Below are 24,703 nucleotides of genomic sequence, written 5' to 3' on the forward strand. Positions count from 1 at the left end.
TCCTCCAAAAGACATTGTTAAGAGAATAACACAAGCCATAGGCTGGGATAAAATAGTTGCTAACTACATGTTTGACAAAGGGCTTGTATCCAAAATATGCTAAGAACTATGAGAATATAATAATTTGAAAACATCTAACCCAATTTAAGGCAATGGCACCCCACTCCAGTATTCTTGCCTGGAAAATCCCATGGGTGGAGGAGCCTGGTAGGCTGCAGTCCATGGGGTCGCTAAGAGTCGGAAATGACTGAGAGACTTCACTTTCACTTTTCCCTTTCATGCATTGGAGAAGGAAATGGCACCCCACTCCAGTGTTCTTGCCTGGAGAATCCCAGGGATGAGGGAGCCTATGGGGTCGCACAGAGTCGGACATGACTGAAGTGACTTAGCAGTAGCAGCAACTCAATATAATAATGGGCAAAAGATTTGAACAGACCCTTCACCAATGAAAATATGCAAAAGGCATGTAAAACACATGAAAACATGTTCAGTATCGTTAGTCACTTGGGAAGTGCAATTACAACTACAGGCACTGCTGGACTCTATACCCATTTCTAGTAGGGATGTGGGGAAGTTGAAATATTGATGTGTTACCTGTGGGAATGCAAAATGGTTTCCCAAAAGCTAATTCCTTTACTCAAGAGAAATGGAAACTTATCTTTACACAAAGATCTGTTTATAACAGCCATATTCATAATCACTAAAAACTAGAAACAGCCCAATGTCCTTCATGTGATGACTAGGTAAATCAACACAATCCATACAAACTGAGAAAAAAAGGGAAAAAACATCTCTGTATGCAACAACCTTTATGAATCTCAGATGTATTTTGCTAAGTGAGAGAAGTGAGACCCTGAAGGTCAGATACTGTATGCTTCCATTTGTATGACATTCTAGCAAAGACCAGACTGTCATGTCAGAGAAGAGGTTCAGGGGTTATCAGGGGTTAGTGATTAGAGATGTTGATTATATACTGTCAGCACGAAGGAGTTTTTTTGGGTTGTAGAACTGTTATGTATCTTGTGATCATGGTTACATGATTGCTTGCATTTAAAAAATGCACAGAACTCGGCTTGCCAGGTGGTGCTAGTGGTAGAAGGCACCTGCCAGTGCAGAAGGTGCAAGAGATGCAGGTTCGATCCTGGAATTGGGGGAATTGGCACCCCACCAAGTATTCTTGCCTGGAAAATTCCATGGGCAAAGGAGCCTGGCAGGCTACAGTCCATGAGGTCACAAGCAGTCGGACACAACTGAGAGACTGAGCACTCTGAATGCCAACAGCAAACTTATTGTACATTAAAATATATGTTTATAACTTCCTCTAGTTCTGTCAGTTCCCATTAAAACATTTTAAAATGGCAAAGATCCCACTCTTTCGTTGTAATACTTAAAATTACCATTCCTTGATTCTTGGTTACCTTAGGAAGTTGAGTAAGTTTCGTAACATAGTAGAAAGAAACCCCAAGGAAGATAGCCATCACCCCTTCACATTTTTCTTGGCTAAATATAACTCTATATTGTTCCTCTGCTTTGGCAACAAGTCATAGTGTGAGTTCCCTATACTTTTCCTGGAGCACATGGCTTTAACCTTGACATTGCACATATGCCTTCCTCTTTTTTTTTTCCCCTAATCTTCACTCACACACACACACACACACACACACATATACACACACACGCACACCCTATTTATACCATTCATTCTCTTATTTAACAATCCATCTAGATCCTCTGCTACCGTATGGGATACAAAGATTAAGAAGGCATGCTTTCACATGAAATCACTTCCGGAGGGCAAAGGGAAGGTACATGAACAAAGATGTTGATTATTGTCGTTGAGTCATAGTAGAAGTATCAACGAGCGTGATGTAGCACAAAAGAGTCAATAATCCTTTCTGCCTCATTGGGTCAGAGAGGAGTCCACACAAGAAAGACATAAAAGTGCCTCAAATAAAAATGTAAAATTTCATTTTTAAAATGTAGTAGTGTATTGTAGACCGGATAGTTTAAGAAAAATACGAAATTTAGCAGTAAATTGGTCAGAAACAATCTTGAAAAAGCATCTTGAAAACTTCAACTAGGTGATATGGAAATGGGATATAATGGTGAATTTTGTAAAGGTTATATGAAAAATACCTGATTAAAATGAAAAAGCTCTGAGTATCATAGAGGACTAAAGCCTACTAATTAGTAATATACTATTAATTAAAGAAAACAGGAACAAATATAATGAGATACTATTGATATATCAAATGGCCAAATATAATAAGATACTACTGATGTAACAAATTTCCTATGGATTAATCTGCTAATTAAACTTCCTAACTTTGGGCTTGCTGACTCACTTTGAGTTTAGATTTTGCCTCAGTTCTCAACATATTCTCTAGTTATACTATGCACAGAGAATCCTCTTTCTGTTTTTAAATTGCTGTGCTCTAGCCTTATTGGCGGAGAAGCCAATGGCACCCCACTCCAGTACTCTTGCCTGGAAAATCCCATGGATGGAGGAGCCTGGTAGCCTGCAGTCCATGGGGTCGCTAGGAGTCAGATATGACTGAGCGACTTCACTTTCACTTTTCACTTTCATGCATTGGAGAAGGAAATGGCAACCCACTCCAGTGTTCTTGCCTGGAGAATCCCAGGGCCGGGGGCGCCTGGTGGGCTGCCGTCTATGGGGTCGCACAGAGTCGGACACGACTGAAGCGACTTAGCAGCAGCAGCAGCAGCCTTATTGGTCTTCTCCTTTTTCTTGAGTAACCAGACACTGCTATCATAGAACACCATTGCACATCTCCATCTGAATGGTTAACTCCCCATCTGTTTCAAAACTGTTCATTGAAGTGTAAACCCTTCCAGCATATTTTAAATTAGAACTCACCTCACCTCCTTTCACCTGAAGCATTCCTGACCTCTTTTCCCTGTCCTGCTTATTTTTTAAAGTCTTAACTTCTGACATATGTGATTTACTCATTATGATTATTGTTTATTGTATTCCTTTACCTCTACTAAAGTATAAGCTTTGTTAGGGTAAAGATCTTTGTTTCGTTCATTGACGTCGCCTAGATTTCTGGAACAGTGCTTGGAATATGGTAGGCACATAGTGAATATTTGTTGGAAAACAGAACTGTTTAGAAATTTCCACTTCTTGATCCCCTGAGTACTAATCTCTGGGCTGGTTTTTTGTGGGGGGTTTTTTGTTTGTTTGTTTGTTTTTTCTCTGATAGCATCTGGATTCAGACTCTTAAAATAAGGTAGAATGTCTGTGACTTGACATTTTAGAATTTCTGCAATCCAGTTGAACTGTTATGATACCTAACCATTGTTCAGGAACACTGGCTTGAACCTCAAAGCTCTTCCTGACTTAAATAATAAATAGTTACCTCCCCATGAGGCCACCTTTTGAAGTGTGGTGTAAACACTGTTAGAAACAATGGTAAAGATAAACCTCTCCATTTACCACTTGAATTTTCTTTGTTCATTTTTGAATGTTTTCCAACTTTTGATTCTTAGTTTGCACATAAAATGAGACTTGAATTGTTTATGCAGTAACATTTGAACACAACTCACCCAATAAAACTCACCTACTCAGGCCAAAAAAAACATGATACAATAGAAAAGAAAGTGGCTCTGAAGGTTGCCAGAGTTTGGCTTTTAGACAATGGACAAGGCCACTCTGTTCTTGGAATGTACTTCCATGATATGCTTGGAAATGCAGGAAACCTTCAGCAGATTTTGTGTCTCAGAAAATAATAATATTCAAACATTCTTGAAACATCCAGGATTATATGTAGATAGTTATTTTCGTTCAGCGTCTTAAATTGTGTGTTTTAGTTGCTAAGTCGTATCCTGCTCTTGCAACTCCATGGACTGTAGCCCGCCAGGCTCCTCTGTCCATGGGATTTCCCAGGCAAGAATACTGGAGTGGGTTGCCATTTCCTTCTCCAGGGGATCTTCCTGACCCAGGGTTTGAACCTGCATTGACAGGCAGATTCTTTACCACTGAGCCATGGGGGAAACCCCTTAAATTGTATAGGAAATAAAATTAACCTCTATGTAGTATAGTAAATTTAAAGTTCAAGTAGTAAATAAGCAGCTATGTAGATTCTAAAAACAGAAGACTTCAGTTTATAAGGCAAGTATGGTTAAAAACATGTAACTGGAAACATTGAAGTATCATTCAAGTTTCCTTTTCTTCATATATCTTTTTTGATTAAAATCATATACCTATACTTTTATATATTCCTAAGCTTATAGCCCTTATCATTTCTTGTTTTGCGAATGCTTTTTGAAAAACCTCTTTTTCATTTTAAGATTTTATCCCATAAAGGCCATGTGGACTATTTGACTTTGTTCATATTCTTGTTAATGTTCTACTGTGTTTTTATTTTTATTTTATTTTTTTCTTTATTAAGAAATGAAAATATTAATTTATTTTCATTCTGATAGTGTCTAAAATTAGAGCTGATAGTCTGCTGATTGTTGGTAGAGCTCTTTTATTTTTACTGTGTTTTTAAAAAAAGGAAAGAAAGGAAGAAAATGATAAAGCTCTAGCACGATTCCTTAATTTAACCCCTTCCTGTATATGTATACTTTCATCTTCATGGACTATCAGTTGTTCTCTGCCTTCCCTTTTACTCCTACTTCATGTAAAAATGATGAGAGGTTCACATATAAAACCTTAGAAGTATTAATAAAACCTTCCAGAAATCCCAGATATAATTGCAGCTAGCAACTTTCTGTATATCTATCACATCTGAATATGTATACATAGACAATATGTGTGGAGAAGGCAATGGCACCCCACTCCAGTACTCTTGCCTGGAAAATCCCATGGATGGAGGAGCCTTGTAGGCTGCAGTCCATGGGGTCTCTAGGAGTCGGACACGACTGAGCGACTTCACTTTCACTTTTCACTTTCATGCATTGGAGAAGGAAATGGCAACCCACTCCAGTGTTCTTGCCTGGAGAATCCCAGGGACGGGGGCGCCTGGTGGGCTGCCGTCTATGGGGTCGCACAGAGTCGTACACGACTGAAGCAACTTAGCAGCAGTAGCAGACAATATGTGTATTTTCTTTGTTATGACCTGTGTTTTCCCATTAGTCATATTTTTCCACGTCATTTGTTTTATTAGCATTTTAAGACTTGAGATTAAATTCATATAACATAAAGTTCACTATTTTAACCATTGTAAAGTGTGCAATACACTGGATTTTAGTGTATGCACAGTGTTGAATGACTATCACTGCTGTCAGTTCTAGGACATTTTCATTATATTATAAAAGAACCTCTGTATCCACTGAGCAGGTACTTCCTTTTCTCTCCCCACCCCATTGCCTAGAAACCACTAATACACTTTTGGTCCTTACGGATTTACTTCTGAACATTTCATGTAAATGAAGTTGTAAAATATGTGGCTTTTATGTTTGGCTTCTTTAATTTAGCATATTTTCAAGGCTAATCCTTCTTGTACAGCTACTAGAACTTCATTCCTTTTAAAGGCTGAATAATGTTCCATTCTATAGACACACCACATTTTGTGTATTCATTATTCATTTAATAGACATTTAGATTGTTTCCCTTTTTTTCTACAGCAACAGTACTATTATAATAGTACTGTTATGAAAAGTCACATACAGGTTTTTGAGCATCTATCTTCTCTTGTTTATATTGCCATTTCATTTTAAACAAATATATAATATTCGATTGTATAAATGAACCATAATTGTCATGTTTACTTATCAAAATTTTTTACCAAATTTGTCTTTCATAAACATGCTGTCATATATCACTGAAAAAATTTTTTCACAGTTTTCTAATTCTTTAAAATTGTTTTCTATTAATGATAGTAGCTAATGAATTCTTAGAATTGTAGTTACTGAAATTAAAGGGTATGCACATTATGATATATATGTACTATGTTATGTTTAATGTATGTTGCTATATTATCATCTATCAGGTTGTACCAACAATAGTATATATGGTTATTTTCTCATATGCTCATTATATTATTATATTACTATTTTTAATTTTGTAAGTGGAAAGTATTTTTGGTCTTCTATTAATATGAAATATATACAACATTTTGTTATTTTAATTTGTTTTTATTTACAAATGAGATTGAATGTATGTTCATGTTTATTCATCTGTTTTCCTAACTTCCAGATTATGACTTTGTTTATTTGTTTTGTAGATTGAATTTTTTAAATTAGAATAAAAAAGAATTAATTAGGTACATTATGTGGAACTCATTATTTTATAGCCCATTTTGGTCAATGACTTTTTTCTTCCTTGATATTAGTCTTCTTACATAAATATTATTGGTAGTTTATTATTTTATTCTTATGTTTCACTTGAAAGTTCATTTCTGTTTTGAAACATCTGAAATATCTTTCTTGTCTTAGTTTCACATTGTATATGGTTCTGAATGTTTAAAATTCTGAAACACACAATGGCCACATACTTGGTGATTTGCTCCTGTTTGAAGTATGTGATTGTCATACAATCACACTAACACTTAATTAGTGTTATTTGTTGTAGGCATTTTTAGGTGAAAAGCAAGAAAAATATCAAGTTTTTACATTTTATTTGGAGATAGGAGCAAAACAGTTTTTATATTTTCGAACCAAACCGTAATTTTCAAGGAATTTTTAACCTTCACATTTAAGCATTTTCTTACTTACAGAAGGAGAGGTTTATTAATGGTTTTAAACCTGGTTACCCCTGGAGAGTTTTTCAAGTTTTTTTTTTTTTGGTGAACTTCCTTCAAAAGTCCTTCAAATGAAAGAATTACAATTTAGAGTTGAGTTCTGAGAAGGGAGTACTACATGGAAGAAAACATTATGAAAAAACTTATTCAATAATAGCTACCATTGATAGAATTGCCTATGATATTTTGTGTGTGTTTTTTTTTGGTAAATATAGGATAGAGTTAAAAAACTTTGTGATTCTATTAGGTAATCCAGTTCTTGGAGTTAGCAGGAAATGATGGTTTCTGATGGTAATTGATGTTTGTGTTGTTTACCTGTGTCTGTAGTCCTTTGAGTCTCTGCCAGAAAAATAATAGGACATTCCCAGTTTGATCTTATGATTTTTGCAAATTAGCATAGAGCTACTTACAGTACGTGTAATTATCAGATGATATTTGGTTTATTTTCAGTAATGTAAAGTTTTTTCTTGGTAAAATTTTTGTTACATAACTTCAACAGTTTAGATCACTTAATGCTCAAATATTGCTCATTTAAAGAAAGTAAATATTTCTCATAGTATAGAACAGGGAAAAGATTGCACAATTTAATGGACTTTCATTTTTTTTGGAGAGCATCATAATTTCAGTTCCTACATTTTTCTGATTTTCTAATTTCAATGAGTTGTTCATGCATATAATCTAATATTTTTATTTGGTTAAAATTCTTCCTATATTCTTTTTCTTTAAAGTCACTATGACTTATCAGATGTAAAGTATTTGCATAATTTTGGTGCTCAGTTTTTAAAAATTGTTCAAATAGCCAAATACTATTTCAATGTACCTACATTTACCTGTAAATGGCATTTTAAAGCAAACTTTTAAGAAGTTTAAGATAAGTTATATATAATATTTTAATTTTAGAAGCTACTAAAAAGTGGAAAATGGCTACATAGAAAAGATACTTTTTCACTGTTAGCTGAATTACAGTGCATATTGCAGTTGTAAATATTGCTTCACTGAGTGATTTTTCTCTTACATACAAATACATGGTTAAAGATTCAAAATTTCAAGCAATACAAACTTGAACATTATTAGTATTAATGACAGAATAGAATATATTCTATCTGGTATTCCCAGTTTAAAAAGAAAACTTGTGAAAATTCTGACTTACTGTCTGATCATTGATTATCAGACTTGTTATTTGCCTTAAAAATGGCAATCAATTTACAAATATATCTAGGGATCTTTTCAGGAATCCATCTTTAATTACATAAAAGTAAAATCATCTACTTGTAGGCTTATTAGAAAAGTATACACGCACAAAGAGAAAATAAGACTAAATACAACAGAGGCTAAAGGTTCACGTTTTATAGTTGTTAGCATTTATCAGACTTTATCAATCAGGATAATGTAGCTCAGTCATCAAAGCAATCAAAATAAATAGAAAGCTAAAGTTGTAACAAGGGCTAACATGAAAAAAAGGGAAGAATAAATGTATTTATGGATTGGTATTACATTCAGTCTTATCACCAGGGCTGATTGATTTGTTTAAAGCAGTCTTTTCTGTATGGTGGCCATTTTCCACATTAATATAAAGATTATAAAGTTTACTTACTTAGTTACTTGTTTTTGAAAATTATCTACTTTCCAAGTCAGGAAATACTATATCTTCAGTATAATTAAGCATTCTTTTATTGTATATCCATTTCTGAGTAGATTCTTGTTTTGGATAAAATTTTAGAAACTAGCACCTAGTATCACCATATATTATATAATTATAATGGTCCATTTGAATGACTTTTTTTCTTGAACAAAACATTTTCGGTTTGTTTGGTTTAAATACTTGGTCTTGTCTCATCTGTCCTAACTTTATATGTGTAATGTTAAATATATAACATTATATATATGTAATAGATTTGGATATATAATATTACATATTACATATGAAATGTGTAACATAAATTACATATGAAATGTGTAAGTAAATGTTAAGTATTTACATATTAATATACCTATATTCTTGTTCAGGTATATTGTGTATGTATTATATCTTTTATATATTATAAATAATTTAAACAAAATATATAAATAACTATTATTGTATACTTTAAAACAAAAAGTTTTAATTTCAATTGAAAATGAGAATGTTTTCTACTAACAAGCCACTCCTTGAGCCACTTTGAAATAATGTAAGCTTTGCCATTCATATATATATATATTTTGGCACCATCTAAGCTAAGGATTTAAATTTTATATGAAAATATTTACCCCATTCACACTGCGTGTTTACTGCCCCGTTATTTTTCCCATTTATGAGACTGTAGTAAGAACTCATGTTCAACCAGGAAAGCCAGTCGACTGATTCTCTCATCTGTCAGATCTTGTCTACGGCCGAAGGAGTAGGTGAGCATGAGGATGCGGGGAACAGAGGTGCTGGGTCCAGGTGGGTGCTCTCTGGGCCTCACCTTTCCATCTACAGAACGAGAGGGGTGCTGAACTGTGACCACAGATCATTGGAATCTGGTGGATTTTCTTTTGGTCTGGACACTTCTGGTTGCTTATAACTGACCTCAACTGAGATATTAAATTATGATCAAAACAGTTAATGCCTACAAATAAGTGGAAATGTTTTAGTTCTTAAAATTTTCAGATGGTGTTCCACAGCCAGAATCAAAATATTACACATAACCAGGTCATAAAGGCTAACATGTTAACAGCTGGAAAAAACCCTAAAGTATAAATTGAGCTTCATAATAGATTCAGTAGTTGTTTCCCATTTTGTACCAGGTATTGATTAAACCATGATGTAAATCTGAACATGATGAATCTTACTCGAGACTTTTTTTTTTTTAAGTAAAATTACTTTAACCACAGTTTTCCTGAAAATTGTTTTTACTTTGATAACTTTTTGATTATGTGAATGACTACAGGTAAGATACACTACTTTCAAGGCAGAGCTAGTAAACGTGGTTTAAACATTAAAAACTGGTGTTCTTAACATTTTCAATGAAAAGCATTCTGTTCTGATTTACATTTAATGCAGAGAGATTTTCATTCTGTTTGTTGTAGAAAGAGCATTCATTTTTAATATGGGCTTCAACTAGGGTACCTTTGGTTATAGATCCTTTTGGATATGTTTCCAAATTTAATATTTGTTTGTAATGATGCAAATGGATGTAGGAGGATAGAGCTGAATAGCAGAGACATAGACATAGCCAATAGCACAACTATATATAGCTCCTTTTACTTTTTTATACATTACTCACCGTGTTTGGTTGCTTCTGTTTAGTTTCATAAAAGGTCTAAGTATTTGGAAAGGTGTGGGACCATGTCCTGTTGGAATTTCAGTGTTTGCTTATGAAAGAAGATACCATCTGTGGGGAGTATGACTTCAGAAATTTGACTTTGGAGTGTTCCTGTATAATTCTACTGGGAATTGCCAAAAAACATAGTCAAGAATTAATAGTACTTTTCCAGATGGTGATTGTTAAACAATAATTGGAAGCTGCAGGAAAAACAGTGTTTTTGCATAAAGTAGGCATTTAGTCAACATTGGTTAAACTAAGGATTATTTTACTAAATAATTAAGTGCTGTTCTCATGATTCAGAAAAAAATATGCAAACTTTATCTCTTCTTAAACCAATAAAAGAGAGAACTGCTCCTTAAAATGAATTTTATAACTTTTTGAAAAGTTTAACAGTAAAAAAGAACATTTATTTTTAAAGTTAACTTTCTGAGTCATATATTTCAATAAGTGAGCAACTTTCCTAGCCATTTGTATACATTCTGAGGTGCAAGGCTAGCAAATTCAGCAGGCTTCTTGTTCATTTTGGAGAAGGCAATGGCACCCTACTCCAGTACTCTTGCCTGGAAAATCCCTTGGGTGGAGGAGCCTGGTAGGCTGCAGTCCATGGGGTCGCTAGGAGTTGGACACGACTGAGCGACTTCACTTTCACTTTTCACTTTCCTGCATTGGAGAAGGAAATGGCAACCCACTCCAGTGTTCTTGCCTGGAGAATCCCAGGGAAGGGGGAGCCTGGTGGGCTGCCGTCTCTGGGGTCACACAGAGTCGGACACGACTGAAGTGACTTAGCAGCAGCAGCAGCTTGTTCATTTTGCATTCTTTCATTATCAGCTTGTTATGTTTGGGGAGCAGTATGGAGATGAAAATAAACAGGGAACAGTAGCTTCTCTCTTGTGTAACTTAGACAACCCAGCCTCTCCAAAAGAATAGGCTACAAAGAGACCAGTTTGATTTCCACGCTGAGTAGAGCCCATGTTCATCTTAATTGAGTTCATCTTATATAATAGATGTAAGCAGTGTTTACTGCATCAAGATTATTTGTAGCTATCTTATTGGGGCTGTTCAGTTTGCTTTTGTAAACTTCATGTCAGGTTTCTCAAATATCTCTGTGTTGTTGTTTATTTTTTTTAGAGAGTTCCCAAAGTTGCCGATGGCTGTCTCATCTGCAAATACCTCTTCAAGGTACTCTATGCTGCTGATGTCTCCAAGCACTGAGCTGCACGGGAGCATGGAATTGACTTACTGGGGAGGACTGTATCAGTTAAGTGATCTTTCTTAGTACACTGCATGGGTTTTGCAAAGCTTTCTGCTTTTGTTAATCCAGAGGGCAGAACTATGCTTACGCTGATTTTTAAATGAAAAGCTTTTTGTTAACCCACACAATATAATACTCCATTTACTCTCCTACATGACCCCTTCTATATTTCTATTAAGTTTCCTGGTTTTAAGCACAATTTTATTAACCATGTGTGTCTGTGTTATTTATATTTTACTATAACTCACTAAGAAATGCAAAAAAGCAAAATGGCTGTCTGGGGAGGCCTTACAAATATCTGTGAAAAGAAGAGAAGTGAAAAGCAAAGGAGAAAAGGAAAGATACAAGCATCTGAATGCAGAGTTCCAAAGAATAGCAAGGAGAGATAAGAAAGCTTTCCTCAGCGATCAATGCAAAGAAATAGAGGAAAACAAAAGAATGGGAAAGACTAGAGATCTCTTCAAGAAAATCAGAGATACCAAGGGAACATTTCATGCAAAGATGGGCTCGATAAAGGACAGAAATGGTATGGACCTAACAGAAGCAGAAGATATTAAGAAAAGGTGGCAAGAATACACAGAAGAACTGTACAAAAAAGATCTTCATGACCCAGATAATCACAATGGTGTGATCACTCACCTAGAGCCAGACATCCTGGAATGTGAAGTCAAGTGGGCCTTAGAAAGCATCACTACGAACAAAGGTAGTGGAGGTGATGGAATTCCAGTTGAGCTCTTTCAAATCCTGAAAGATGATGCTGTGAAAGTGCTGCACTCAATATGCCAGCAAATTTGGAAAACTCAACAGTGGCCACAGGCCTGGAAAAGGTCAGTTTTCATTCCAATCCCAAAGAAAGGCAATGCCAAAGAATGCTCAAACTACCACACAATTGCACTCATCTCATACGCTAGTAAAATAATGCTCAAAATTCTCCAAGCCAGGCTTCAGCAATACGTGAATCGTGAACTTCCAGATGTTCAAGCTGGTTTTAGAAAAGGCAGAGGAACCAGAGATCAAATTGCCAACATCTGCTGGATCATCGAGAAAGCAAGAGTGTTCCAGAAAAACATCTATTTCTGCTTTATTGACTATGCCAAAGCCTTTGACTGTGTGGATCACAATAAACTGTGGAAAATTCTTTAAGAGATGGGAATACCAGACCACCTGACCTGCCTCTTGAGAAACCTATATGCAGTCAGGAAGCAACAGTTAGAACTGGACATGGAAAACAGACTGGTTCCAAATAGGAAAAGGAGTACGTCAAGGCTGTATATTGTCACCCTGCTTATTTAACTTCTGTGCAGAGGACATCATGAGAAACGCTGGGCTGGAAGAAGCACAAGCTGGAATCAAGATTGCCAGGAGAAATATCAGTAACTTCAGATATGCTGATGACACCATCCTTATGGCAGAAAGTGAAGAGAAACTAAAAAGCCTCTTGATGAAAGTGAAAAAGGAGAGTAAAAAAGATGGCTTCAAGCTCAACATTCAGAAAATTAAGATCATGACATCTGGTCCCATCACTTCATGGGAAATAGATGGGGAAACAGTGGAAACAGTGTCAGACTTTATTTTTTGGGGCTCCAAAATCACTGCAGATGGTGACTGCAGCCATGAAATGAAAAGATGCTTACTCCTTGGAAGGAAAGTTATGACCAACCTAGATAGCATATTGAAAAGCAGAGACATTACCTTGCCAACAAAGGTCCATGTAGTCAAGGCTATGGTTTTTCCAGTGGTCATGTATGGATGTGAGAGTTGGACTGTGAAGAAGGCTGAGCGCTGAAGAATTGATGCTTTTGAACTGTGGTGTTGGAGAAGACTCTTGAGAGTTGCTTGGACTGCAAGGAGATCCAACCAGTCCATTCTAAAGGAGATCAGCCCTGGGCATTCCTTGGAGGACTGATGCTAAAGCTGAAACTCCAATACTTTGGCCACCTCATGCAAAGAGTTGACTCATTGGGAAAGACTCTGATGCTGGGAAGGATTGGGGGCAGGAGAAGAAGGGGACGACAGAGGATGAGATGGCTGGATGGCATCACCGACTCGATGGACAGGAATTTGGGTGGACTCGGGGAATTGGTGATGGACAGGGAGGCCTGGTGTGCTGCTATTCATGGGGTCGCAAAGAATCGGACACGACTGAGTGACTGAACTGAACTAATAACTCACCAATATGAGACTTACTGGTTATTTTCTCAGTTTGTAAGTGCTGTGTAGTAATATTTGAATTACATGCAAACTGGGGCTCAGGGAAGCTGTGAATTTTCCAAAGTTACTCAGTAAAACATACATGGGTGCTATCAGCAGTCACTGCTGGTCTTAAACCACTAGTGGGACTATATTCCTTAGTTTCCTTTCTTCAAGGTAGAATATATGCCTTAACTCACTTATTTGAATTTTTTTTTATTGTATTCCTGCTGTATACAAAGCACTGCTAGGCCTCATGCTAATGCCTTTTATTATATTTTTGACTTAGAAAAGAAGTACATAGTTGTTATTTTTAAAGATCACTTATAGTAAGACAGGTAGAAATAGAAAAACAGTATGTTCTCGTTTCCTCAATCCTGATCCCCACAATCACTTTAAACAATTTAGGTCCCTTGTATATAACCTTAGTCACTGCTAAAACATTACACTTCATTTCTTCAGGCCTGTGCTTTGATATGTGACTCTGTGTGGATGTCAGCCTTCATGCTCTTAATTCAGTCTACCAGTGTTCTAAGCCTTATATTAAAAATGCGGGTGGAAGAAGAACGCAAAACCTTTGTACTCTGCTTCAAAAGATGGCAAAATTACTAGGATAAAAAAGCCTGTAAGTCAAATTCAGTTTTCAGATTTCTGGTGAACCTGATTATCTTCATTTTCTTTGTTGGTTTGGGAGATTAAGAATTGGCTAAGTTTTATGGTATAAACTGTGGTATGGTTTAGAAGTTTGTGATAAGTTCCTTACCAGTGAACAAGACATTGTCAGCACCAAAGGATAATGATTACATGTTATAGATTGGTAATGATTACATTTTATAGATTGGTAACTGTGATTCATAGTTGCTGAATGATTTACTTGAGGCATCTTATAAGTAATATAGAGCTAGCGGTGTAAGTACAGTTGAGTCTCTCATCTAGACTCAGAGTTATTCACATCAGCTGGAAGTGTAATTAAAGTTAGTTTAAGTGTTTATATTCTTTTTTTTTTAGAACATTAACATGAAACTTTATCTAGAAAATTAAGGTCACGATTGTACTTTCAGCACTGGGTGGTCTAATAAATGTGAACTTCAACTAAAAGTGCCTTTTTTTTTTAAAGGACAAGATTCTGATCTTTTTTCAGAAATGGGAATTTTCTCTCTTTAGAAAAATTTAAACTAATTTTCATAAGTTAGCAGGAAGAAATGTAAGATTCCTGCTTCCCTGGCAACTCAGTGGTAAAGAATCCGCCTGCAGTGCAAGAGACACAGGAGACGTGGGTTCAATCTCTGAGTTGGGAAGATCCCCCCAGTAGGGGGAAATGGCAACTCACTCCAATGTTCTTGACAGGAAAATCCCATGGACAAAGGAGCCTGTGGTGGGCTACGGTCCATAGGGTCACAAAGAGTCTGACACAACTGAAGCAACTGCACACGCACACACACACTATAAAATTGACAGTGCAAAGTTAAACAATCTAAATATATTGGCAACAATATAAATCCACAAGTAATTAGTTTCCTTGAAGTATCTGAAACTTTTGCAGTGGTATTTTGTTGTTGAGTTGCTCAATCGTGCTTGTTGTGACCCCATGGACTCTAGCACGCCAGGCTTCCCTGTCCTTCACTGTCTCCCAAAGTTTGCTCAAACTCATGTCCATTGAGTCAGTGATGCCATCCAACCATCTCATCTTCTGTTGTCCCCTTCTCCTCCTGCCTTCAGTCTTTCCAGTGTCAGGGTCTTTTCCAATGAGTCAACTCTTCGCATCAGGTAGCCAGTGAATATCAGCTTCAGCGTCAGTTCTTCCAATGAATATTCAGGCTTGATTTCCTTTAGGATTGAGTGGTTTGATGTCCTGCTGTCCAAGGGACTCTCAAGAGTCTTCTCCAGCACCACAGTTCAAAAGCATCAATTCTTTAGCATGCAGCCTTCTGTATGGTCCAGCTCTCACATCCGTACATGACTACTGGAAAAACCATACCTTTGACTATGTGGACCTTTGTTGGCAAAGTGATGTCTCTGCCTTTTGAAACACTGTCTAGTTTTGTCATAGCTTTTCTTCCAAGGGGCAGTGATATTAGAGTGGCTTTTTAAAATTTGATGGCGCTGTCTTTTATCGCTTGTCTAGATAAATGGCAGGTCCAAGTCTTTGGACTATACATAGTCTTTGATGTTGTCATCCAGGTGATGTATTGTGGCACTAACAAAACTTCAGTCAGCTCTTCACAAAACTAAGCACAATACAAAGAGTGGAGAAAGAAAGTCATTTAACAGATTAATTTATATATTACCAAAAGATGACGTGTTGTCATCCACTACTAAATAGAGAACCACTTAGGAAATTTCAGTTTTTAGAAGGTCTCATCTGGCCATAAAATAACATAAGAACAAAACACAAATGTTCTGCATGACGTGAACATCTATATTATTCAAGTGAGGTAATATGAAAGAGCAATTTAAAATAATGTTAGACCTTAGTGATCACAGGCCATTTTAAGGTGCTTGAAAATAGGCAGTTTAGTGGGAAAGACATCATGTAGCTGGTTAGTAGCAGATCACCTTTTAGTCTAGCAAACTTTCACCTCTTATTTCTGTGCCTGAAATGAATTAGAGTCAGATCAATGGGTTGGAAATAAGTATTGAAAAGTTACTTTGGTAAAAAGTCAACTTCTAAAAATACATATAAAATTGAAAGCACTTTATAAATCTGTACTTGTTGCCAACATTAAAAAGAGAATTCAATTAGTGATAGCATGTTTCTTCTCCTGAATAAAATGTCTTCAAAATATAGGCTAGTTGGTTCCTTGCTATGTGATTGCTTTTGTGGCTATTTTTAAAGGAAATGAGAATGTCTTTGGAGTGATTGTTCATTACCTCAGCAATTTTTAAAGGCATGGTCAGCTTGTAACTTTTTAAATTTTCCTGTTGAATATAGGTTTTACAGACTAATAACCCCAAGTACATCTTTTGCTAACAGTTAATCTATATTTAAGTACAAGCGATGTTCAAGTAATAATAATTCAAATAACCAATTTAACACTTCTGTTGTTCTTAACCTCAACCATTTTCATAGATGCAGAAATTACTTACTTAAAATCCTAGGATACATGGACAATTTACATGAGAGTTCATTCGGAGTTTCTAACAAAGACCCCCACCTTCTCCTAACCAAAGCACATCATTCTGAATGTGAAAAATTCAGGGTCTTGATTTAACAAATTCATTTTGAAAACAATGCACATGAAAGAGTAAGGCAGGCAGAATCAAGCCAGTCATGCTCTCATCTCATTTCTCGAGTAGGTGGAAGTGTTGTGAAGATGCTGTGACTGGTATACTTTGTTGTTCAGTCGCTCAGTCGTGTCCAACTCTTTGCAACCCCATGGACTGCAGCACGCCAGGCTTCCCTGTCCTTCACCACCTCCCAGAGCTTGCTCAACCTCATGTGCATTGAGTTGGTGATGCCATCCAACTGTCTCATCCTCTGTCATCCTCTTCTCCTGCCTTCAGTCTTTCCCAGCATCAGGGTCTTTTCTAATGAGTCAGCTCTTTGCATCAGGTGGCCAGCATATTGGAGCTTCAGCTTCAGCGTAAGGCCCTGCAAGTCATGGTGATGTGTCATGCTGTTAGTTGGTTAGTTTCTCAGTTTCTTTAGTTTCTTATCTAGGAAATCTTGTCATTGTCTCGTGGGTGAAAGTCCTGTAGACAGCATATCATTCACACAGCAGGAGTCTGAAGGATTTAGCATCCATTCCTTCTCTGTATAACCTAAGCCTAGATATTTAGTTTTTCCGTATCTTTGTTTCCTCTCCTCCAAAAGGGGACTCTGTTTCTTTAAGGTGATTTTTACTGGAGTGTAGTTGCTTCACAATGCTGTGTTAGTTTCCTCTGTGCAGCAAAGAGAATCAGCTGTACGTTTACATATATCCCCTCGTTTGGGGATTTCCTTCCCATTTAGGTGGCCCCAGAGCACTGAGTAGAGTTCCCTGAGCTATTTATTAAGTCTTCACCACTTATCTATTTTATACATATTACCAGTAGTGTATATATGTCAATCCCAAACTCCCACTTCATCCCACCCCACTTCTTCCCCCCTTGGCTCCATATGTTTGTTCTCTGTGTCTGTGTCTCTGTTTCTGTTTTGCAAATAAGATCATCTATACCATTTTTCTAGATTCCACGTATATGTATTAATATATGATATTTTTCTCTTTGTAACTTACCTTACTCGGTATGATAGCCTCTAGGTCCATACATGTCTCTACAGATGATCCAGTTTCATTCCTTTTTATGGTTGGTAATATTCAGTTCTATATATGTACCACAGCTTCTCTGTCCATTCCCCTATTGCTGGACATTTAGGTTGCTTCCATGTCCTGCCTATTGTAAGTAGTGCTACAGGGAACATTGGGGTGCGTGTGTTGTTTTGAATTATGGTTCTCTCTGGAAATATGCCCAGTAGTGGGATTACTGAGTCATCCCTACCCATCGATAGGGGACTTTGTTACATTTAAAAATTTTTTCAACGGCTCTACTTTTAAATTTCTCATAAATTATTTTCCTCAACCACATCAAATTTATGAGAATGTTTAAAATAAAGTTACCAGAGAAACCTTGTGATTCTCCCTTTAAGATTGCTTCCAGTGTATGGTACTCCATTTATTGAGAGAAGTGTGGTTGGTAGTCCTCATTTTTAAACTGTGGGATGATCTCAATTAATAGAGGCTAAAGAAATTAACCAAGACTAGATTTTAGGGAGGTCAATTTAGGATGGTTGATATGGGAAAAGGTTGGATTAGGGAGTAAATTTTAAAGATTTTTCTAGATTCTAAGCAAGTCATGGGAAAAACTTCACTATGCGTTTCATTGCTATTTTGTAATGCAAGGGGAGCTTGGATCTCTGAACTGTTTGTATGATAATAATAAAAGTAATAATGGTTATTAACATCTGTATTAGGCTATATAGTAATTGCTGCACATTATCTAATCCTCACAACAGTGTTATCATGTAGATACTACCATTATTATCAGTTCATAGAAGAAACTCAGGTTGGTAGAATGAAAAGTCATTTGCTTAAGACTGCACGTCTAGAAAGTGCTCTGTTCTGGTCTTGACTCAAAAGCCCATATTCTTAACATTAGACATCCTGTCTCTTCTCCAAATGGCTAACAAATTAATAACATGAAAATTGCCCTAAAAACAAACTATGCTAACATCCTGTTCTGGGAACTTTTTTTAAAGAGGAGAAGGAGCAAAGAGAAGCGATGGGGAGAGACTGAAAGAAAGAAGGAAGATTCTAAATATTCCTATAGATTTCTACTTTTGGCAGTAAGATTTCATTACTGAAGACACATTTGAGTTATATAATGATGTTTGAGTAGGGATGTGTCAATGCTTTTGTATTTTTATAAAGGTAAATATTTTTGTCAGAATATTTGATGTTTGCAATGTAGCATGCAGACATCTTGATACCAGATTGTCACTGAGTTGTTACTGTTAAAAGATCCTAATTACATTTTTAAGATTCAAATTTTTATATGTGTTGCAGTTAAGATCTGGCTAGTGTGAATTAACCAGTCGATTTGTTTTCATAAATATTTATTAAATGCCTGCTGTGAGACAAGCACTGTGTCAAGTGCTGGAGATAGAATTAAAGACAAATAAGATATAGTCTCTGCCTTAGTGACCTTACCATCTCATGTGTGAGACAATCAAGTAAGCAGGTGACTATAAGTGTAAGCTCAGGGTGTTAGGCCAGCTCGTAGGGAGAAGTGACTTGCTGTAGAGATCACATGCGGCTTACAAAAAAAGGAGGCCTTTGAAATGTCCTGCATGATGAATAGGGATTACCTATTGTGACATATGAGCTTTCCCTTGGTTGATTAACTATAGTATTAGAAATACCAGAGGGATCTTTTAACAATAGCAATGCCTAGGCCCACCCCCAAAGATTCTGATTATTTAGTTTGGGTGGAGCCCAGACATGAGTACTTTTTAAAAGAAGCCTAGTTATTCTTAGGTGTTGCCATGGTTGGACACCACTCAGATATTTCAGACATTGTTCCTAAAATGCTGCATGTGGACAAGAACACTTTTATACTTCTTGATGTTGCTTAGAGAGAACATGTTACTAGGGAAAAGAAAATTGAGATAAATAAATGTTACTTCAAAATAAAGAAGCAGAGGTTTTAAAATATAAAAGCTACTCTTTCTTAAAATTGAACAGCTTCCCTAGGTAAGAATAATTATTTCAGAAAACTGAAGAAATACTAAGATGTCTCTCATATCCCATTTAAACATATTCAGAGTACAAAATTGGTCCCATGGACTTATTACCCAAAGTCCTGCATTGAAATATTAATACGCACAAAAGAACATTTGTTCTTGAACACAGACATAGTTATCCAGGTCTGGAAGATTAGAATGGTAAGTGCCTAAGGACTTGTCATGGGTTGTTGACTAGAAGTGAGCAGGTGAATGACGGATGAAAGTTTGGGTAGAATGGTAGTGAATGGGTGGTAATGGTTAGTCAGTGTACGGTTCCCGCTGTTGATAGGTACTTATGGGCTACACGTTGTTTCGTTTCTTCGAAGTATCCCTCTGAAGAGGAGAAAAAGTGTTGCCTTTTACATTTTTTTCTGTTTTTCCAAGAAGAGAAAGGTTTAGGATGCAAGAGGTAACATTTTTTTCCTTTTTTATTATCTTTTTTACAGTACTTTTATGTGCCAAGTCCTATGCTCAGGAGTACTCAGGCATTACTCAGGCATTGTTGTATTTGATTCAGAGAATACTATACCCTGAATACTCAGGCATTACTCAATACTCATTACTCATACTCATTACTCAGGCATTACTCAGGACTACTCAGGCATTACTCAGGCATTGTTGTATTTGATTCAGAGAATACTCATAAAGTGGTTACTCCAACTAGTCCCCTTTTAGAGTCAAGAAAAGTGGTGTTCAGAAAGGTTAATTAACTTGCCTGGTGTCACACAGCCAGTAAATGGTGAAAGTGAAAGTGAAGTCGCTCAGTCGTGTCCGACTCTTAGCGACCCCATGGACTGCAGCCTACCAGGCTCCTCCGTCCATGGGATTTTCCAGGCAAGAGTACTGGAGTGGGGTGCCATTGCCTTCTCCATAAACCGCAAAGGTGCGATTTAAATGAAAGCTTAACTGGAAGCACAGGGAAAGCTAACTGTGTGCTCTCTGGAAGACTGTGTTAGAACGATAGGATATTAACCTGCAGACAATTGTGTTTAGTGTCTAGGCCCTTTTTGCTTCATTCACTCTGATTGTATTGTTGAGAAAACTGCTATCCAGATCCATTAAATAAATTGCCCCAAATCACACAAGTAGGTAAAGTTAGAAAGGGACCAGACTTAAGGCTTTTTGACCCCCAAATCAGTGTCCTTTCCACAATTGCACACTCTCCTGCCCTTTATTTTGTTGTTCTTGCATTTTGAGTTACTAGCCTGGTTTTCTTTTTGTGTTACAATTTGTCTCCTGAAGGTCAAGTAACCTGGTTTGGTTACGGAAGTCCTCGTAGCTTCTGGGACTGTATCAGAGTGGCTTGCCGGAAGGTTTCACACAACTGTATCTGCAGCATTGAGAATATGGAACATGTCAGTTCCTCCAGAGCTAAGGTAAGACCTCAGTAGGAATGTGCAGGGTATGCGTGTGCTCTCTGCCTGAGCATTTGACCCAAACAGAGAACTCAAGCTCCTTGCTGTATACAATATTTCCTTTCTTTGTTGAAATTAAGCACTTGACCATATTTAACATCTTTCAGAAGTTAATTTTTTTTCTTACTGGTTATTTTAGAGTGCTCTTGAATCTTCTCTGTTGCCTTATAAGTAGCAAGAAGGCATGAAGCTAGTCACTGTGAGTTTCTTTTTTGAGAAGCATGGTGAAATATTTCCCAGTCTGTGAAGTTTCAGCAGCTCTTCGTGTCCTGCACTGGCAGTCCACGTGTCAGACTGTGTTCACATAATTCCAGATGTGATTTGCCTGTTGCACCGGGTTGCTATCGCATTACTGGTGCAGAAGCAGTGGTAGGTAAAATTGCTGCTGCCTTGGCACAAAGTAAAACAGTGGCAACAAACTATTCTACTAGTCACTGAGTTCTTCCCCATCATGCACTCTGTCTTAAAAAAAAAAAGCCACTTTCACTTAATGTTTGTAATGGTAGACATTATTAATTTAATTAAATCTCAGCCTTTGGAAGCCTTTCTTCTTAGTATTTTGATTGACACAGTGGGGAGCATGCATAAAGCACTTCCGCAGCATACTGAAACACAGTGGTCGTCTCGAAGAAAAGTGCTCCTGCAACCGTTTGAATTGTTAGCTGAACTAGATGCTTTTGTTGTGTAATAGTATTTTTACTTGAAAGAAAAACATTCAAACTATAGCTTTTTTGACTTAGACATTTGTAGACAGTCCTTAAATAAAGATGAATGAAGTAAGTCTGTTCCGACAAGAAGAACAGCTTGACAGTATTTGTTGCCAATGTTAAAATTAAAGCTTTCAGGTAAAAATGAGAATTTGGGAAAACTTAGAGTGTATTCACAAGCTTGATAGCTTCCTAGGACTTAAAAGACTTTTCTGATAACATTAATATTAACAAAAATGTATTTATCTTGTTTAATAGAATGTGTAATATTTTTAAGTTAGTGTGTTAGTCATGTCTGACTTTTTGCAACTCCATGGATTGGAGACCACCAGGCTCCTCCGTCCATGGGATTTTCCAGGCAGGAATACTGGAGTGGGGTTGCCATTCCCTTCTCTAGGGATCTTCCCGACCTAGGGATCAAACCCGAGTCTCCTGTATTGCAGGCAAACTCTTTACTGTCTGAGCCAATAGGGGATACATTGAAGTCAATAAATGTCTTCATTTCTAAGTCAACTGTGACTAGTTTTTTTGTAAAAATTTTTTTCTCATAGATGTTTAAATCTCTTTTGTTTCTTTTTTACTTTAGCAGATTTCATTTTTGTCACAATTGTTATCTTAGTGGTCTTTTGGCCTCCGTTTTCTTTAACTATTAAATTTATTCATTTATTTACTTTCTAATTGTCTGATTGAATACAGGTTTTTAAAATGTGCAATTTGAATTCTCTTTTGCATCTTAACTGAGTTTGTATCTTGGCTTCTGTAGGTTAAGGTGAAAAGACTTGTTCAGTCACTCAGTCATGTCCGGCTGTTTGTGACCCCATGGACTATAGCATGCCAAGCTTCCCTGTCCTTCACTCTCTCCCAGAGTTTGTCAGACTCATGTCCATTGAATCAATGATGCCATCCACCCATTTCATTCTTTGTTGCGCTCTTCTCCTTCTGCCCTCAGTTTCCCCAGCATCAGGGACTTTTCCAGTGAGCTGGCTCTTCACATCATATGGCCAAAATTTTGGAGCATCAGCATCAGCCCTTCCAGTGAATATTTGGGTTTGATTTCCTTTCAGAGTGACGGGTTTGATCTCCTTGCTGTCCAAGGGACTCTCAAGAGACTTCTCTAGCATCAAGGTTCAAAAGCATCAATTCTTAAGCGCTCATCCTTTTTTATGGTTGAACTCTCACATCCATACATGACTGTTGAAAAAACCATAGCTTTAATTATACAGACCTTTGTTGACAAGGTGATGTGTCTGCTTTTTAAAACACTGCCTAGGTTTGTCGTAGCTTTTCTTTCAAGGAGCAAGTGCCTTTAGTTTCATGGCTGCAGTCACTGTCCACAGTGATTCTGGAGCCCAAGAAAATAAAGTCTGTCGCTGTTTCCATTGTTTCCCCATCTATTTGCCATGAAGTGATGGGACCAGATGCCATGAGATTAGTTTTTTGAAAATGTTGTGTTTTAAGCCAGCTTTTTCGCTCTCCTCTTTCACCTTCATCAAGAGACTCTTTAGTTCCTCTTCGCTTTCTGCCATTAGGGTGGTGTCATCTACATATCTGAAGTTATGGATATTTCCCCTGGCAGTCTTGATTCCAGCCTGTGATTCATCTAGCCTGGCATTTCACATAATGTACTCTGCATATAAGTTAAACAAGCAGGGTACAGTATACAGCCTTGAAGTACTCCTTTCCCAATTTGGAGCCAGCCTGTTGTTCCATGTCTGGTTCTAGCTGTTGCTTCTTCCTGCATGCAGGTTTCTCAGGAGGCAGGTCAGGTGGTCTGGTATTCCCATCTCTTTCAGAATTTTCCACAGTTGTTGTGATGCACACAGTCAAAGCCTTTAGCATAGTCAATGAAGCAGATGTTTTTCTGAAATTCTCTTGCTTTTTCTGTGATTCAGTGGATGTTGGCAATTTGATCTCTGGTTCCTCTGCCTTTTCTAAGTCCAGCGTGTACATCTGAAAGTTCTCGGTTCATGTAATGTTGTAGCCTAGCTTGAAGGATTTGAGCATTACCTTGCTAACATGTGAAATGAGCGCAACTGTATGGTAGCTTGAGCATTCTTTGGCATTGCCCTTCTTTGGGATTGGAATGAAAACTGACCTTTTCCAGTCCTGTAGCCACTGCTGACTTTTCCAAATTTGCTTCTGTATTGAGTACAGCACTTTCACAGCGTCATCTTTTAGGGTTTGAAATATCTCAGCTGGAATTCCATCACTTCCCCTAGCTTTGTTTGTAGCAATACTTCCTAAGGCCCACTTGACTTCACATTGCAAGATGTCTGACTCTAGGTGAGTGATCACACCATCGTGGTTATCTGGGTCATGAACATCTTTCTTGTATAGTTCTTCTTCTGTGTATTCTTGCCACCTATAATATCTTCTGCTAGGTCCATCCCATTTCTGTCCTTTATTGTGCCCATCTTTGCATGAAATGTTCCCTTGGTATCTCTGATTTTCCTGAAGAGATCTCTAGTCTTTCCCATTCTGTTGTTTTCCTCTCTTTCTTTGCAGTGTTCACTTAATAAGGCTTTCTTATCTCTCCTTGGTGTTCTTTGGAACTCTGCATTCAGATGGATGTATCTTTCCCTTTCTCCTTTGCCTGTAGCTTCTCTTCTTTAAGGCCTCCTCAGACGACCATTTTGCCTTGTTGCATTTCTTTTTCTTGGGGATGGTTTTTGTCACCGCCTCCTGTACAATGCTAGGAACCTCCATCCATAGTTCTTCAGGCACTGTCTATTAGATCTAATCCCTTGAATCTATGTGTCACTTCCTCTATATAATCATAAGGGATTATATTAATAGAAGTTACCCCAGTGATACAGAAACTTTATTTTCTTATTTTCAAATTAAAAGCAGGAGAGATTAACATGACAAGTGTATTCTAAACCC

The 24,703-nt window shown here is 37.1% G+C and overlaps 1 protein-coding gene across 15 annotated transcripts in view; it reads left to right on the top strand.

Annotated features, from left to right (window-relative positions):
- The window catches only part of LOC113891609 (phosphatidylcholine translocator ABCB4-like), a 104,232-nt gene that overhangs the window by 20,146 nt on the left and 59,383 nt on the right, over nt 1-24,703 (top strand). For 4 of the 15 annotated variants that reach the window (XM_027539880.1, XM_027539879.1, XM_027539883.1 and 1 more), the window contains exons 1-3: nt 8,807-9,089; nt 11,123-11,173; nt 20,941-21,074. In XM_027539880.1, coding sequence (XP_027395681.1) covers nt 9,020-9,089; nt 11,123-11,173; nt 20,941-21,074 — 255 coding nt within the window. In that variant the 5' untranslated portion in view covers nt 8,807-9,019. Of the gene's footprint in view, nt 1-8,800; nt 9,090-11,122; nt 11,252-13,898; nt 14,062-20,940; nt 21,075-24,703 lie in introns of those variants that run through there. The other 11 variants (XR_003510808.1, XR_003510813.1, XR_003510814.1 and 8 more) reach the window with 9 other exon arrangements.

Source organism: Bos indicus x Bos taurus, chromosome 4 (genome assembly GCF_003369695.1).
Source record: "Bos indicus x Bos taurus breed Angus x Brahman F1 hybrid chromosome 4, Bos_hybrid_MaternalHap_v2.0, whole genome shotgun sequence".
Classification (NCBI taxonomy): Eukaryota; Metazoa; Chordata; class Mammalia; order Artiodactyla; family Bovidae; genus Bos; species Bos indicus x Bos taurus.